This window comes from Halichoerus grypus, chromosome 1, assembly GCF_964656455.1.
Source record: "Halichoerus grypus chromosome 1, mHalGry1.hap1.1, whole genome shotgun sequence".
NCBI lineage: Eukaryota > Metazoa > Chordata > Mammalia > Carnivora > Phocidae > Halichoerus > Halichoerus grypus.
This window is the reverse complement of record NC_135712.1, coordinates 85,108,689-85,125,703: the sequence shown is the minus strand read 5'-3', so window position 1 is coordinate 85,125,703 and position 17,015 is coordinate 85,108,689. Positions and strand designations below refer to the sequence as shown.

Here is a 17,015-nt window from a genome sequence, read left to right as displayed (position 1 = left end):
TTGCTATTATGTTCATCATTTGCTGTAATATTAATTATGGACCGGATACATTATTGGTAGGGGAAAAGCAGAGGACCTGAGTGTGCCTCGGGGTTAAAATGGCATAGTAGAAACAATGGCCTAGAGATCTGCTACCCGGTAGGTTTCAGTAAATGTTAGCTTCCTTTCTTTTTCCCTCTCAAGGAACTTGGGCTGAAAGGCTTTACTGCCTGGTCTCCACCCTTCTAAGCCCAGGCAGAGGGCCTGCTGAGAATCAAATGGTTTAGTTTCATAGAGTAAAACACTAAAATTAACTGTCAGTTCCCAAAGTGCTGATTCATTAAGATGATTACCAGGCAGCATTATTTATTATGAGGTACAAGTAAGGAAAAAAATGCACAAGTCCTTGGGAGCCCTAAAGTACTGGACAGGTAAGGCATTACCGGAAGGAGCCTTATAAAGAAACGTAAAGAACACTTCAAACTTCGGGCTGCTTTTATGTATACACATAGAGTTAAGCAGCTGTTTGAGGAAATTAATATGATTCTCATTTAAAAAGGGGTAAGAGACATAAGAAAGGTTTGAGTTATGCAAGGGGCAGGGAGAGGAGACACAATTCACCACTGGGTAGAATATCAGTGAAGTGGGAAGGAAAGATGTACAGCTTGATTTTTAGAGAGGAGAAAATGAACTTCCACCAAGGTTCAGGGCTGACTTCTACCAAGAGGGGGCAGTGAAGAGGGAGAAGGGGGTGCTCGGTCTCCCTGTGTAGCTCTCTTCACCCAAGCCTGTTCCCTGTATCATCAGTCCCACCACTCAAAGCCTTCGTTAGTAAACATTTTGGAAACAGAAACTTCTGTCTCAATGGCATCCCTCCTCTGCTTGGGGGCAAATCTACACTTTACGTGCTCTGGGAAGGCCACCGACAATCTCCCGCTTTGCCAGGGCATCTCTTTAAAGTCTGCCCAGCTCACAGCCCCCGCCACCCTGGACTCCTTTCTCCTTGAACACACACCAAGCTCCTTCCTGCCTTGGCGTCTTGTGCTAGCTCTTGGCTCTGCCAGGAACGCTTGTTCCTAACTCCACTTGGTTGGTTTCTTGTTCAAAGCTCAGCCCAAACGTCACCTAGGAGAAAACTTTCCCGACCATCATAGATAAAGGAGCCACCCGTCTTTCTCATAAAACCTTATTTGCCTTGTTCTTCTAGCACTTTTTGGCACATGACATTCTTATTTGTTGAAGTATTTGTTGATCCCTCACAGAAATCTAAGCTTCCAAGGGCAAGTCTGATTTGATTTACTTACCACTGACCTGCATCAGAACAGTACCCGTACATAGTAGAATCTCAAATATTTATTGACTGATAAAAAAAAGAAAAGAAAAGAAAAGAAAAGAAAAAAAAACCCCAGACCCTAAAACTGAAATATATTTTAATACTTTTATTCTAAAAAAAAAAATCACAAAATCCAATTTCAGGTTAAATAATATTTTACTCTTAAAAAATTAACAAAGGAGGAAGGTTTTAAAGTTTGGTTTTATATCTAAAAATGCATTCTTAATTTCCAGATAACTCATGCAAAATCATATGTGGTGATACTCAATAAAAGACCTTTTTTTTTTTTTTAACCAGTAGTACAAATTGGATTATACTTGATTTGAAGCAGTTCTGATCCCCAAATCCCATTTCTAAAGATTTCTCAAAAGACCTTGAAGCCACAGACAAAGTTTATTTGAAAACATAGTTTAAAATTGCACAAATATAAATACAATTTAGTAATGTGAAAAAGGGAAGGCATGCTTCCAATAATAGTACAAAAATACTACCTTAATCTTGGTACTTTGCAAATTATAAGCCAAAGGATTAAGTTAAACACATCAATATGATAAGAGGTTGTTTTTATGGTAGTAGTTTTATTTCAAAGAGCAATGCAGGGAAATACTAAGATGAAGCCTTAATATCCAACAGAGTTGTGCTATGATACATAATATTTCACTAAATACACAGATACATTATCACGTAGTATGCCCATAACTTTTACAACCCCACCCCATTGCCATTAATTTACTATAGGTCACTTAATTTGGGTCGGTTTTAATTTAAAAACTCAATGTAAACATTTAAAGTTAAATTTTGTGTTTGTTACCTATTTCAGCTTAAAAATGAAATCCCAAGATTTTAAACATTATTGAGCATAAAGAAGCATCACAGAAGAATTTGTCTCAATATCTTTAGGTTAGACTAGATATGCAATATTCATAGATATACAAAATGTATAGAAACGTCTTTTCTAAATAGTTAATAAATGCTTGTTATAGTTTGTAAAAAGTTTATTAAATTAATCAGGTTTTTTTTCCAACCAATGTAAACAAACCTGGGCAATGAAAGTTGAAGAGGGTTTGAGTGAGGTGATATGGGGGAAATTGAAAGGACACCAGTAAAAATTTAGGTTTGCTTTTTTTTCCTTTAGCTACTGGCAACGTATTCAATCATGAACATTTCTCACATTGCACAATTCTTTTATGGTATCTAGGCAAATTTTTTCCATCTCAGTGAAAACGCCAAACTACCTAGTTGAGTGTGTATGTATATCTCTTACCATTTTATTTTATTTTTTTTCGTCATACCATTTCCCCTCTCCAAGAAATTCGAATTAAAAAAAAAGACACACTTTATTGTTGAGCAATGAATGGCCTGCTGTTCCTTTTTTCATCTTAATATTGTTTTGAGTGCAGGTTTCTGAAAGTGTCTCAATGAGTCTGGCTGGATTTTGTTACCACACTCTGCTCATTTCAAGTTGGTTTTCTCTGGTAGAGCAGGTCCTGAGAAAACAGTTGTCTCCAGAGTGCATTATTTTGGGATTTCTGCAGAAGTTGCCGGTAGTGGAAACCTTATTCAAGGCTATTTTACCACGTGAGAGTTTGTTAAACCTCACACTTTAATTTTCTGGGTTTTTCCCTCTTAACTGTTTAATGCCTCCTCACAAGTCTTTGCTGCATGTTTGAGGATTTCTGTCTTTGAGCTTATAGGTCTGTGTTTGGGGGTATATGGGATGGTGACAAAGCTGTTACTAACAGAAGACCGCCCCCCAACTTTGTCTTACTGAGTTTTGCTCCCTTCATTTCTGGTCTTCTTGCCCGTATTTTTTTCATAAAGCAAGGGTTACAGAAAAAAGCAGTGAGAGGACTTCCAAGGTGGTTCTGAGTGACCATGAAATCACCTCACCATCCCTGAATTTCAGTGTTTTTAGACATAGCTCACTGATTTATCATACAAATAGGGCCATGTTGAGGACAATGGTGTGACACCCCACACACTCACTATGTAACGTTTGTGGAAATTAAGTCCCCATGTCCACTTTGCCTTATGAATGGTTTTCATGTGCCTGACATGACCCCAACCTCCCCACCTTTTTTAGAATGTCAGTATTTCTAACTTATTCCTGAATTTTAGAAAATATTTGAAATGCACTATTCAGAATTTAGAACCCAAAACTGTATGGAGGCAGTCAACACAATTTTGTTTAGTAGCATTCAGACACAAGGACTTTGTTAGAGTTTTGGATCTGTTGTGCCTCAACTGTTTTTTTAAAACTCGTTTGGATGTCTAAGTACCTGGATTTCTCAGTAGATTCATTGGCACTGGCTACAACACTGCATACGCCAGACATGTGAATATCTGTAAAGTTCAGTGTGATAGCATTAAAACAGTCTCGAGGATAAGATACTAAAAGCAAATAGTATGACTTTAACACAAAGTTCATGAAAATGCTTCCTTGTTCAGAAGCAAGGAAAAGTAAGCTAACCTATGAGACTTAATCATGCACTGGGTAAATTTACATTCAGTAAAGTTTATCTTGCATGCTTTGGTTAATATTTGAGTAGGCAAATTTGTTAAGTACTAATGCATGCGTTATTTTGTACCTGAGGTTATATGTTTTATTTTTTAAAAATTGCCTTTTTACAAACCTTATGCCAGAGTTCATCTATGAACACTCTTTAAAAAAATATATATATCTACTTCTTAGTTCAAAACAGTTTAATTTCAACCAGTTCTATAAATACTGAGATGACAGGGAAACTGTGCAATAAAACCTGGAAAGGGAATGAATTTGAAATTATTTTACAAAGTTGAAATCATGTGTGTGCATGTTTAATAATTTCTAAAATATGGGGCCTCAAAAAGATGGCACACGAATTAAGCCTTCAGAATACCCTGTTTCTAGAATGCTTTTAGAGTCATTTCAAGGTATAAAACAACAGCAACAACTAACTTAAAGTGCAGTCCAGGCTTGTGGAACTGATTCGGGGCAAATGAGGAAGGGACACAAAATGACCATCTTGTTTTCTCTCTATTCCCAAAGAACTCATGGATAAAGGTTATGGGACAGAGTTTAGGAGCTCCTGTTATATGTGGGACTAGCTATAGTTGGGTTCAAGTCTTGCTTGTATAGCAAGAATATGCTAGAAAGATTTATCTAGTTTGAGTATCTAGACATGGACCCAGATTCAACACAATAGTTCTCTTTACAGTAAAGAAGAGTGGCATAAAACTCTGAAAGTGAGTGTGTCCTGGACATTCCAACCTGGTTAAGTATCACTAATTGGCCATTCTAGTTGAAATGCAGATTGGCTGAGAAAGCAGAGCTCCTAGTTTTTGGTTAAAGTTTCCTGGTGGACAAGATCTGCCTTTCTTTCCAGGAGTCATGGGAAATGATCTTCAGAGAAAGCAAAGGGAATGATGAGTCAGTGTGATTGACCCAGTAAGGGGATGCTTTACTCCTTCTTCTCTTCCTTACCCCTCTACCTCCTCCCCACTGTTAAAGTACAGCAGCACATGGAAATAGCCCACTAGACATAGCTATAACATATTTTGAAATCCAGCAATGAGCACTGGCTTTCTCTGAATTTTCCTCCAATCTACTAGGGAAATCAGTTCTTGAAAGATACATCTAAGCAACTGAATGGCCATTCTAGTAAAAGAGTAGCATACTCTAAGACATCTTAGGCTTGCTTACTTAGTAATACAAGAAAAAAGAAACTCAAAGCCTTCCCAGGCGCCTCAGAAAGGAATCCAGGACACCTTGCCCTTTGAAATGGAAAAAAGTAATTTAAATGTCAATTTCGCACCACCAGGGTAAAATACCCAAAACAGTTCTGCCTTAAAAGAATGTGTGTATACTTTAAAAATGTATACAATAAAGACTGTTCTATAATCTTACTAATTTTTGGGGTGCTCTGATTTCTATAAACTTTCACTTGTTTTTTAGTAACTGTTTTTACTTAATTTTATTTAAAAATATTGTTGATGTTGAAAAAATGGGCAATAGCTCTGCACTTCCTGACAGGCAACCGACTATGAAAATCTTGGTTCTGATGGACACTAGTTATACTGAAGAAAGTCCTACTGAATGTTCTGCAAATTATCAAATTATGATGGGAATGGAAAATTGTCTACTCTCCCCTGAAGTCACTTTGTATTCTGACAGCAAAATAAAACTTGGTCTGCTAAATTTTCCACCATCTTATCAACAATCAAATTAAATCAAAGTATCCTAAGAAAAGAAAGCTAAGAAAACAGCCTGTTGTTTACTACTGCAAATTCAGTTACTGTTGAAAGTATAGAATGGCATCATAAACAGAAACCTGTAAAGTTTGCTTTGAATCCTGTGTTCGGAGGCTCCTAATGGACTATGATGGATGCCAATCAGCTCGCCAGCCAGTGAATGCACAGAACTTGGGAGGACGAACATGCAGAGAATGGATGCTCTTCTATCGGGGATATCTAAGCAGGCAGCTGCCATGAACTTGGAGGCTGGCCCCCAGAGTCCTTCCTAGACTGAATTCTAGGATTCTAAAATTCTAAAGAATATTCTTGAAAATATGGTTGAACTTTGCTTCTGAGACTGGAGGGAAGTAGGCAAAGGCTGGGTTGTCACTATTGCCCAGTGGTGGATGCCATAATGTGTCTCTGCCTCCTGCTGTCCAGCCGGGGGCATCACTTTGCCAAGTGAGCGTCGACAATGAAGACGAAAGCTTGGCACACCATTGGACCCTCAACTCTTTGTCCTTATAAACTTTATAAACTCTTTGTCCTTGTAAGCTTTATAAAAACTCTCTGTTGTTATAACGTACTAAACTTCAAGGACCTGTGGTTTTGTGTTTCCTCGAGGCCCCTTCCTACCCGAGGGACTTCCAAGGTAACAGAGGAGAGGATTTCTACCTGCACATTTCCCCCCCAGGCGAAGCTAACTCCCCAGTCAATTAAACCGTCTTGACTCAAATGCTGTTTGCTTGGTAACTATCATCATGAGAGTAATCAGCTACTACTAACCAAAGACCGTGAAGAAAAATTTGGGATCAGATTGCTTTGGGCAAGTTTCTGGAGGAAGGAAGGAGAAAAGACAAAGAAGAATGGGACCACTTACTAGGACCAATTGTTAGAATTGGACACTGGTGATACTATATTTTGGTTAGCATTTTGCAAACAATTTTTCTAATTCTTTAAAAAATGATGTCATTCCAAATAATCACCAAGCCCCAACAGGCACAACACACTGTGAAGAAATGAGCAGAATGTAATCAATTAAATAAAAACACTACCACCAAGAGAAAATTCCTGATACTTGATAAATGTTCAAAATGAGAGCCAAAGGGGCATGCATCTTTCATATTAAACCTCTGACATTCAGTGAGAGAAAATATTGATCTTCTGTCACTTAGAATGCGTGAACAGTGCAGATTATTATGGAACTAAGAAAACACTTAATTTTTAGGAAAAGAAATGTATCACTCTTATGAAATACTATTTAAAATATTAATGGTTTAAAAGGAATATACTGGTGTGCAGGGCAGTTAGAAAGCAAGTAAAATATGGCATTTAAGCAAGTTAATGTTAACTCTATAGAAATCACATTATCATCAAAATTCCTCCCGGCAGAGAATGCGTGACAGGATGGTACGTTTCCTCTTGCTTAAGTTCATACAGTCCCAGAAAGCATGTAAGATCTGTGTTTGACATATTTACACCCTATGTCATACCTGCTTTGAGAAAAACTCCTTCAAAACTCTACACTATGAAAAACTATTTTCAGGAATTTTTATTTGGTCCATGGATCTAGCAAGGCCGAGTTCTCAAGTCTTTTACCCCTAAGTTAAAAATTGGAGCAACGAAACAAAACTCCAGCAAGGCATAAATAAGATATTAAAGTGCATATATACAGTCCCAGAAAAGTTTTGATTGGGAACAGCAAAAATTTCTAGTGCAAAAACTGCTTTTGCCAGCAAAGCTCCCTCTCTGGAATCGAAGGGCTACGGTAAAAGTTAAAATTGGAACAGGTTTAAGCAATGACTCTCTTTAGTCAAGAGTTAATATACGTGCATGCACCTTGGCCCAAACTATGTTGTAAAAGGGGGAGTTGCAGGGGATAGTTCAGAAACAGTCAGAATTCCCTGATCAGAGGCAGTGCTTTCTTTCTCCACGTGTCCCACGAGCAAGGTCCTTATATGCGTATCAGCTGCCAGTGGGGACAAAAACCCCCAAAGGACGTGTTTTGAGTATGCGTGCAGCTCGTGAAGAGTATTCACACACAGTTATTTCATCTTGGTTTGTCCTTGTGTCTCTCAGTTCTTCTTTCGAGCCCAACCTTGACTCTATATACAACATTTTGTGCTTTTGAATCTGAACAGAGCCTGGGCATTGTCTGTAGGAATTCCCTGTGTTATCTCACCATGGCCTTTTGGACATCTGGTTTGTCCTTTTCTTTTTGGAATTCATAATAAAATAGTTTTGCGTTTCTCAGTATAATTACACAGACAAGGATTTATTATTTTTAATTGTTTTCTTTTCCTTCAAGGATCCAAGTTGAAAGCTCGTAGGAGGACATCCAGGTCACCGAGATTAGCCGCCTGGAAGAGTTCTGGTTGGTCCATCAGAGAGAGTGCGATTCTGAGGGCGGCCCAGATGTTCCCGGAGATCGCAGGATGAGGGACTTGCTGTTGATTCCTGCTCTTTCTTTGCAAACTGAGGGCAGTGAGAAAATTGCTGACCGCTTCTCTAAGAGGGTAGAAAAACAGACATTTAAAAATGCAACAAATTTCAGAGTTAGCAACTTAAAAATAAAACGAAACGGATTAATTTCTCTTAGTCGTGAAAGCTAAATCACCCCTCTATGGTGCTTTAGATCATCAGGTGAACAACCTTTTGAGTCTCTCATTATTCTTTTGTGAAAAAAATCATTGTTCAGCATAGTGAAATCAGAAAGAAAAAGGAAAGCAAATTTTATTTTAGGACTGTCTTGTGGGATAGAAAGAGTAACAGCGAAACCATTGCTAACTTATTAATGCATCTGCTTTTCTCCACCTTCAGGGATAATTTAAAGACTTAATCCTTTTGCAGATGTGATTTATATAATAAAGGTTGAAGAAGAAGCATCTGGCCCTACTCAGAAACAAAGTGGTTTAAGGGACGCCTGGTGGCTCAGTCAGTTAAATGTCCGCCTTTGGCTCAGGTCATGATCCTGGGATCCTGGGATGGAGCCCTGCATCGGGCTCCCTGCTCAGTGGGGAGTCTGTTTCTCCCTCTGCCTGCCGCTTCCCTTTCTTGTGCTCTCTCTCTCTCTCTGACAAATAAATAAAATCTAAAAAAAAAAAAAGAAAATAAATAATTTGAGAGAAAATTAAAAAAAAGAAACAAAGTAGTTTAACTTTTCGCATTGGTGATAGAAATATGAGAGGTTGCTGGGACTGAGTTGATTTGTTACCAGAGCATCTGGGCTTGAATCCTAATCATTTAGCCTTAGGCGAATTTCTTTTCTTTTCAACCTCAGTTTCCCCAACTGTGTAACAGGGAGAATAGAAGTAATTTTAAAACCTTGTTGTGTGAGGTGCAGTTGGATCAATTTATGTGAAAGCTCTTATTAGGTTAGATCAATAGTTCTCCAAGTGCAGTCTGGGGAACTCTGGGGGTCAGTGAGGTCAAAATCATTTCTACAGTAATCCCCAGATGTTATTTTACCTTACTCTCATTTTCTCACAAGTGTACAATGGAATTTTCCAGTGATTACACGATGTGTGAAATCCCAATAGGTTGAATGCGGAGGCACATATGAGGATCTGTCTCTATTAAGCAAGATATTTAAAAGATCGTCAAAAATGATAAAACAATGCCACTCTTCTCACTAAGCACGTTTTTGTTTTGAGGAATCATTATTTTTCATAAAATAGATAATGTTACCATGTGGTTAATTCTTATGTTTAAATGAATCTTTTAAACTTTTCTCAGTTTAACATCTAAGAGGGTAAATATTGGTAGAACCCACATAAAAGCCCCTGGAGGTCCTCAACAATTGTTAAAAGTGTAAGGGGGTCCTGAGAACACAAAGTCTGTGACCTGCTGAGTCAGATGCTGTCCACAGGCCTTCCCACTCCTCCCGGCCCCAGCTTGCTCGTGGGTCCCCAGGGGCTGCTGGATCTGCCCTCTCAGGACCCGTGGCACCAGAAGCACGTGTTCTGTATCTGACAAACTGGGCTTTGCTGAGAGTAATGACACTGCTTTCATTTGTATCTGCTTCACTCTTCTTAAAAGCTTCTCACACATTCGATCCCACGTACTCTTGCGAGGAGGTCATTAGTAAGCAACTGGTAAGAAGATTTCAGGTGAGGCTGGACTTCTGAGTCCACTGCACATAGTCCAGGCATTTGTTCATCTGTAGGGTTAGACCCACCGGGAAATAAAGGGCAATCGGGGAATGGTGGCACTGTGCATGGCGACCTGGCTGATTGATGGAAGGGAGTGGGGTTCTAACCGTCCTCTCTTCTGGATGGTTAGTAATCAAGCGAGAGAAGAGGGTTTATAAAGAGATGCACGTGTGGAGTTTACTTTGGAGGCCCTTTCTGGCTTCCTTGTCACAGGGTGGCAGCTTAAATGACAATGACTCCCTTTCCTCTCGTCATCCTAGGCCTGTAAGAACTCCGAGGGGAGGAAGATCCTGGAATCCCCACAGGCACAGGCTGCTCCGAACTCCCAAGTGTGTGGCAGTGGTCTCTGAGGGACAGGGGGAGCAACAGAGTAGTCTAACTAGCTAGCCCTGCCAAGCAATGTGAGGTTTTTCCCATGAAGTGAGTCTAAATCCGTTCTCCACCTTGGGAACACAGAGTCCTTTTGGGGAACTCAGAAGATTTTGCACGTAGATGTTTTCAAATGTTTCACACATATGTGTATGAATAAGCTGTTTGTGTATGTCTTGATTAATAACATGCATTTATGTAAAAGCATTCTTCATTTTATAGTATCTTTCCCTCATATTAATACTAACAAATTACCACCAAAGGGGATGTGATCTATGTTTTCATTAAAAAGAGGTCCTCATTTTTTTTAATTTACTTTTTATTTTTTAAAGATTTATTTATTCATTTGAGAGAGAGAGAAAGCCAGGGGTGGGGGGCAGGAGCAGAGAGAGAGAGGGAGGGAGGGAGAGTCTTAAGCAGACTCCACACTGAGCGAGGAGCCCTACTCGAGCAGAGCCCTGAGATCATGACCTGAGCCGAAACCAAGAGTCAGATGCTTAACCAACTGCACCACTCAGGCGCCCCATGAGGTCCTCACTTTTGAAAAGGTTAAGATTCTTTGGTCTAAATTCTACTCTGGAGCTTCTACTGACAGAAGGGTAGCATCTTATGCTACACCCAGGTTTCACGCCAACAATTTCCTCTCCTTATTTCAATTGTATACAATACTGGGGAAGGGCTTGCCTTTGACTTTTTATATAAAATGTGCAGTGACAAACAACCAGGGTTATAGCTACATACACAGACATCTGCGGTTCTTGAGGGAGATGTCCCAAGACTCTGCTGGATATGAAAGTATATGAACCGGCTCATGGCTTTTTTCTGAGTCACATCTCTACTGAGGGTTATTATTTCCTAACTACCCACTTACACCTCAAGTTAAACTTATTTTCAGAATTAATTTAAAGTTTATGTCTCACTCGATGGTCTTTTTTTCTCAGGAAAAAAATGCAAAATATTTAGTACTTAATAAGATTTTCCACATCTGGCATGACAATAAAAGACCCACAAATCTCAGCTGAGATGTTTTGAAACACTGAAGTAGTCATGCGGTCAAGGATGCCAGATTTACCCAGTAAAAATACAGGATGCACAGTTAAATTTGAATATCAGATAAACAGTTCATTATTTTTAGTATGAGCATGTCCCATGCAATATTTGGGAAATACTTATCCTGAAAGTGTACTTGCTGTTTATCTGAAATTGAAATTTAACTGGGCATTCTGTATGTTATTTGGCAACTCTAAAATTGACTTGCGCCTGTACACGTGACTTTCATCTTGAGGATTAAAAATTCTCCCTCAGTAGATGTGCCCAATTCCACCTAACACGGGCCTTCCCGGCCTCCGGCAAACAGTTGTCCTACCGAGCCTGACACTTGTGAATGCCAAGAAACGATTTTATTGGCCTCTCAAGTATTGTTTTCTACACTGTAATGAGGAGTTCCTGTCAAGAAAGACTCACCTAGAAAGACATGTATCATATGACCTCACTGATATGAGGAATTCTTAATCTCAGGAAACAAACTGAGGGTTGCTGGAGTGGTGGGGTGGGAGGGATGGGGTGGCTGGGTGATAGACATTGGGGAGGGTATGTGCTATGGTGAGTGCTGTGAATTGTGTAAGACATGAATCACAGACCTGTACCTCTGAAACAAATAATACATTATATGTTAAAAAAAAAAAAAAAGGTAGTAGGAAGGGAAAAATGAAGGGGGTGAATCGGAGAGGGAGACGAACCATGAGAGACTATGGACTCTGAGAAACAAACTGAGGGTTCTAGAGGGGAGGGGGGGGTGGAGGGGATGGGTTAGCCTGGTGATGGGTATTAAAGAGGGCACGTACTGCATGGAGCACTGGGTGTTATATGAAAACAGTGACTCATGGAACAACATCAAAAGCTAATGATGTATGGTGACTAACATAACATAATAAAATTAAAAAAAAAAGATTCACCTAGAAGCTTTATAAAAGCCTCCTTTAATTGAATTTAACACGTCTACATGTACATACGTGTTTATTTCCATCTCTCCTTGTTCCAAACAAAGGACGTACGGTATCTCATAAAATACATACATACAACATAGTGAGAAAATAAGTGACTAAAAGGGGTGAAGATAAAATCAGTTTAGGAAAATGAGACGAGACCAGGAATGAACTTAGTATACAAAACGGACCCGGTCAGCCTTTGCCAGCTGGTGTGGGAGGAGGCTGCGCAGGCGTCCTGGGGCCCTTTGCGGGCTGGTGTAAGATCCAGCCTCCGCAGAGGCTCCCTCCACAAGGTCCAGAAAATAAAGCAAATCAGCTGCTCCGGAGTCACTCAGCTCTTCCCGGCTTTAGCCTCTTTAGTCCTCTTAGAGGACTGGTGTAATCCAGTGACTAATGTTCTTTCTAAGATTCTTTTAGTATAAATGAAGCAACCAGTTTCTGAAACCTCAATATTTGTCAGTGGCACAGCCCCCAAATGCAGTTCAGAAACAGCGGCTCTTCAGATGTCAGAGGGATGCTCCCTGATGACTTATCTGCATAAATAATGATAAGGATCCTGAGGATGACAGCAATGGTCATAATCATAATAACAAATGCTTACTACTGCTCCGTGCTTAGGCAATTTATATCTAATCTGTGCAATGATCCTGCAGGCTAAATATTATTTTACCACTTTTTTTTAAAGCAGGTGAAGAAATTGAGGCTCAAAGGTATGTGCCCAGAGTCACAAAACCAGTAAATGGCAGAGCTGTGATTTGAACCCAAACTTTTCTGATTCTAAAAGCCTGGTTCTTTTTGAGAATGAGAAAAGGTTTATGTTTTTTGCGGGATTTAAAACTAACAGTTTTCTTTTGTCCAATTGTGAAAGTAATACCTATTTAGAAAGTATAAAAAGAAGGAAAAATTACCTATACTTTCTTTCTTTTTTTTTTTTAAAGATTTTATTTATTTATTTGAGATAGAGAGAGAGTGAGAGAGAGAGAGAGCACGAGCAGGGGGAGTGGCAGGCGGAGGGAGAGGGAGAAGCAGGCTCTCTGCGGAGCAGGGAGCCCGACATGGGACTCAATCACAAGACCTGGAGATCATGACCTGAGCAGAAGGCAGACGCTGAACCAACTTAGCCACCCAGGCGTCCCTTACCTATACTTTCATTACCCCCCAAAAATAAAGGTCGTTCATGGGTCCTGTTGATGAGGAAAAAATAGGATATAGGATATAGACCGGACGATGAGGAATAATGAGAAAACAAGAAAGACGTTTTAAACCATAAACCCACCATTTAAAATTTTTTAAAGAAAAAACTTTTTCTTTAAAAAAATTGTAACTAACCTTACAGGCAAAGTAGTTTTAGACAACCTGGACTTTTGGTTGTGCTTTGCCCAAACCTGGCCCTAGACCTTCTTGTCATTTTGCTGGGTCCCCCTGCCCCACCCCCCAAGGTTCTCTTTTTCTTTACCTGGGAAATGAAGGGTTGGACTGTTCAAGTTTCTCAGAGAGTTGCCCCAACCCAGGCTGACTGAATGGAAATCTCAGGGGGAGGGGCCCGGGAATCTGCATTTCACAAGATGCCAACACAATTGCCGCTCTCCAAAGACTGAGAAACACCGAAGCAAACTGTTCCCGCTTCAACAGGCCTCAGGATGCAACGGTTCAAATGTTCCCTTAACAAGAGGAGGAGGGCTGCTCCTACAAAAGGAGGTATTTTCACTGGCAAACAATCTTTCAGGTTATTTCACCTCAGCCCTGAGTGTGGCTCCTGGTTCTCAGCCTACGACCATACTGCACCTGTAGGCGCCCAGATTGATGCAGCTGATTCCCAGGTTGTATCTGGATCGGATGAAGCCTGGCTGAATCTCCAGGGCACGGGTGTAGGCCTCCACGGCTTCCTCACTGCGGTCTCCGTTCGCCAACGTTGCCCCGAGCCGGTTCCATAACGAATAGTCCTGAGGACAAAATCAGAGCTAACAACCGGCTCGAGCCACAGTGACCGAGCATTCCCATACTGCTTGCAGAAGAAGCATGGTGGCTAGAAATTTATCCAGGGCTCATGGATAGGGACCAGGACGGCGGAGAATTACTCAAAAAATGGTATGGACAACTTTGTGAAATGACTTTTCATTCATCAAAGAGCCTCTACCATCAGATGCTGTCAGGCAATTCATATTTCTGTTTGAGGTACTTGAGGATTAACAGCCACAGTAGCATATTATTAGTACTGATCACATTAAGCCATTGGATGCAGGGAATTAAGACATAGCAGAAATGTGCAAAGTGTAGCCTGTGAGAAACTTATTTTTAACAGAGAACCTTACGGTTTCTTGTTGTGCACTTACCTCCGGCCGAACAGTTAAGGCAGCGTTAAATGCATCTATTGCTCTATTAAATTCTCCGCTCAGGTGGAACAGTACCCCCAGACCTGTCTGTAGGTCTGGGTCAATCATATCTCCATTTTGGTGGGCGGCTTCCAGATATAATTCCTTAACTCCTTCCAAAACGGAGCTACAAGGGAAAAAATGGAGATGTGTATTCCAAATAGTCTGAACATATATTATTTACTATTATGTCCTCTGTTCCAAGAGAACATCAAAGACTGGAAAAAATCGTGCCTAAAATATCTTCGCTTAATGAGAAGGACTATTAATACTGCATGTTAAAAAATACCTGCTGATTTTCATGAATTATTTCATCATACACAGAAACATACTGTGCTAAGTAAGGTCTTCACAAGGAGAGTTCCATTGACCCTATGAGTGCCAGTGTGGAGAACCCCAGGGCTCCGTGAGAATGAATTTAACATCGTGATTTATTGCTGATAGAAACAAAATCCCTAGAAGGAAGGACTTCCGTTTTTACTCATAGCCAATTCTCAGGCTTTATGAAATGTGGTGCATTTTGTAATTTATTTGAGCTTAATTGTATGTCCACAGCCTTTTGCTTTCAGTTATGGTACTCTGGTAAAATGTCTGAGTGCCCACAATCTTGATCATGTGTCCAGTCATTGGTTCTGGTCTCAGCATCAATCTTTGTCATCAGAGTTGCTCTTCTAGCAGGAATGCATCCGAAATGGCTGCTGGTGAGGCTTGTTTTTTTTTTTTTTAAGATTTTATTTATTTTTTCAACAGAGAGAGAGAGAGAGAGAGGGACAGCGAGAGAGGGAACAGAAGCTGGGAGAGTGCGAGAGAGAGAAGCAGGCTTCCCGCTGAGCAGGGATCCCAATGTGGGACTCGATCCCAGGACTCTGGGATCATGACCTGAGCCGAAGGCAGACGCTTAACGACTGAGCCACCCAGGTGCCCTGGTGAGGCTTGTTAATTACCCTTAAGGTGCCTAATTGTGTAAATGGGTGTTTACTGCCGACTGTAACTTAATTAGAAGGATACCTATCAACTGGAGACTTGGACATCCTCCGAGTAAGGCCTGGAGATCCCTTCTTGCTCTTCACAAGATATTTGTACTTTGGATTTTGCTTAATCCAATTCTTTAGAGCTTCACAGGCATCCTGCTGATGGCCGGTGTTAGTGTAACTCACGGCCAGAGCCATCAAAGCTTTCAAGTTGTTGGGCTGTAATTCTAAGCACCTGCAAGAAGACATAAGTAAATAGGTAAATAAATAGCCAATTTCAGATTTTTTCTGAGCCAGAGTCTAACAGTTCTTTAGGAAATTTGAGGTCTTTATTAATTAAATGGTGCAAAAGCATGGATAAGTTTATGTTAAGTCCTTGGAAAATACCACATTTATCTGTGTGAAAATTGGGACCTAAGTATGTGTGTAAGAAAGTTAAAACTCCTCTCAATGAGCGCTAGGTCTGGTTATTTAGTAAATTGTTTTAAAACTATAGAAAAGGTGGCTAATCCTTGCACAAAATTTATTAGGAGTTTATCTCATGAGGAGGGGCTAGCATTGTTTTAGCGCTGCTCTGTTATTGATCTATTAAATGTATTGTATCCGCAAAGCAAACTGACTAGAGGTAAATTTGGATACGCAGAGATGAAAGTCTGTACAGTGTTTTATAAAGGAGAGGGAAATTCCTGTGTTTCTAGACTACCGATGTGGGTTTACACGAGGCACAGTCTACAGCTGCTCCCCCTCATGCTATCCCACTGGCCTCTAGCAGGGGCCTTTCAAACTTTGAGGTGCCTGAGAATCATCTGGGGATCTGGTAAAATGCAGAGTATGTAATACAGTCGGCCTGGATGGGCCTGAGGCTGGGCAGGTCTGACAAGCTCCCAGGTGATAATGAAGCTGGTAGTCCATGGAGAAGACTTGGAGTAGCGAGCCTTAGACAGTCCCTACCTCAGTGCTTTAGGGAGGGATTATATGTTACATAGGGAAAGGGGAAGTCGATTTGGTAGGGCTGATTTTTCCAGGGTTTACAGAGGGGCTGTAATGAGGTAAAGTGTGATGCTACATCCACCCAAAGCAGTCTAGACCTTTAGTCACAGGCTCAGTAGTTACACTTGTAGGTCACTGAAACTCTCTCAGGAGATTCTCTGTAGACACAAGGAGCTAAAATTACACTGAGGTTATTTTGAGCACGTTTGTCCTGAAGAAAACTTTCAAATGTTGCAGAAGGCTGAAAGTTAAAAGGAACTATATATGTAATGAGTCTATTTTATGACCACTTTTGACATGGACACTTTTGTGCCAATGAAGGTCAACTGATTTGCGGATGACGAAACACTGTGATTTAGGAATATTATTTCTTCATAGATTCTTGTTTCCTACAGCTAAGTAATATGTGGCCTCTCAGCACTTATCCTGGCCAAATTCTTTACAATGTACCTAAGGATCAAAAGACAAGATAAACAGGAAGTCCACCCGGCCCATAATTTTGCACTTAGCTTCATCTACCTCTGGAGGGCGACAATAGCTGCTTGTTCGTTTTCATTCTCTGCCTGGGTTATCCCGAGGAACTGCCATGCCTACAAAAAACAACTGAGGTCAATGTTGCAAGAGGAAGCAGATTCACTCTTGTGCTTTAG

General features: G+C 40.4%; 2 protein-coding genes across 10 annotated transcripts in view; one reads left to right on the top strand and one right to left on the bottom strand.

Annotated features, from left to right (window-relative positions):
• Positions 1–8,113, top strand: part of USP13 (ubiquitin specific peptidase 13) — a 128,674-nt gene extending 120,561 nt beyond the window's left edge. Inside the window, exon 21 of the mRNA XM_036115935.2 lies at positions 7,833–8,113. Coding sequence (XP_035971828.1) covers positions 7,833–7,854 — 22 coding nt within the window. The 3' untranslated portion in view covers positions 7,855–8,113. The remainder of the gene's footprint in view (positions 1–7,832) is intronic.
• PEX5L (peroxisomal biogenesis factor 5 like) overlaps positions 7,728–17,015 on the bottom strand; it is a 214,645-nt gene continuing 205,357 nt past the window's right edge. For 8 of the 9 annotated variants that reach the window (XM_036115946.2, XM_036115948.2, XM_036115940.2 and 5 more), the window contains 5 exons: positions 16,885–16,955; positions 15,413–15,610; positions 14,366–14,531; positions 13,818–13,975; positions 7,728–8,032 (listed from right to left, as the gene is read on the bottom strand). In XM_036115946.2, the coding sequence (XP_035971839.1) occupies positions 7,828–8,032; positions 13,818–13,975; positions 14,366–14,531; positions 15,413–15,610; positions 16,885–16,955 (798 nt within the window). In that variant the 3' untranslated portion in view covers positions 7,728–7,827. Of the gene's footprint in view, positions 8,033–13,768; positions 13,976–14,365; positions 14,532–15,412; positions 15,611–16,884; positions 16,956–17,015 lie in introns of all 9 variants that reach the window. The other variant, XM_036115943.2, reaches the window with a different exon arrangement.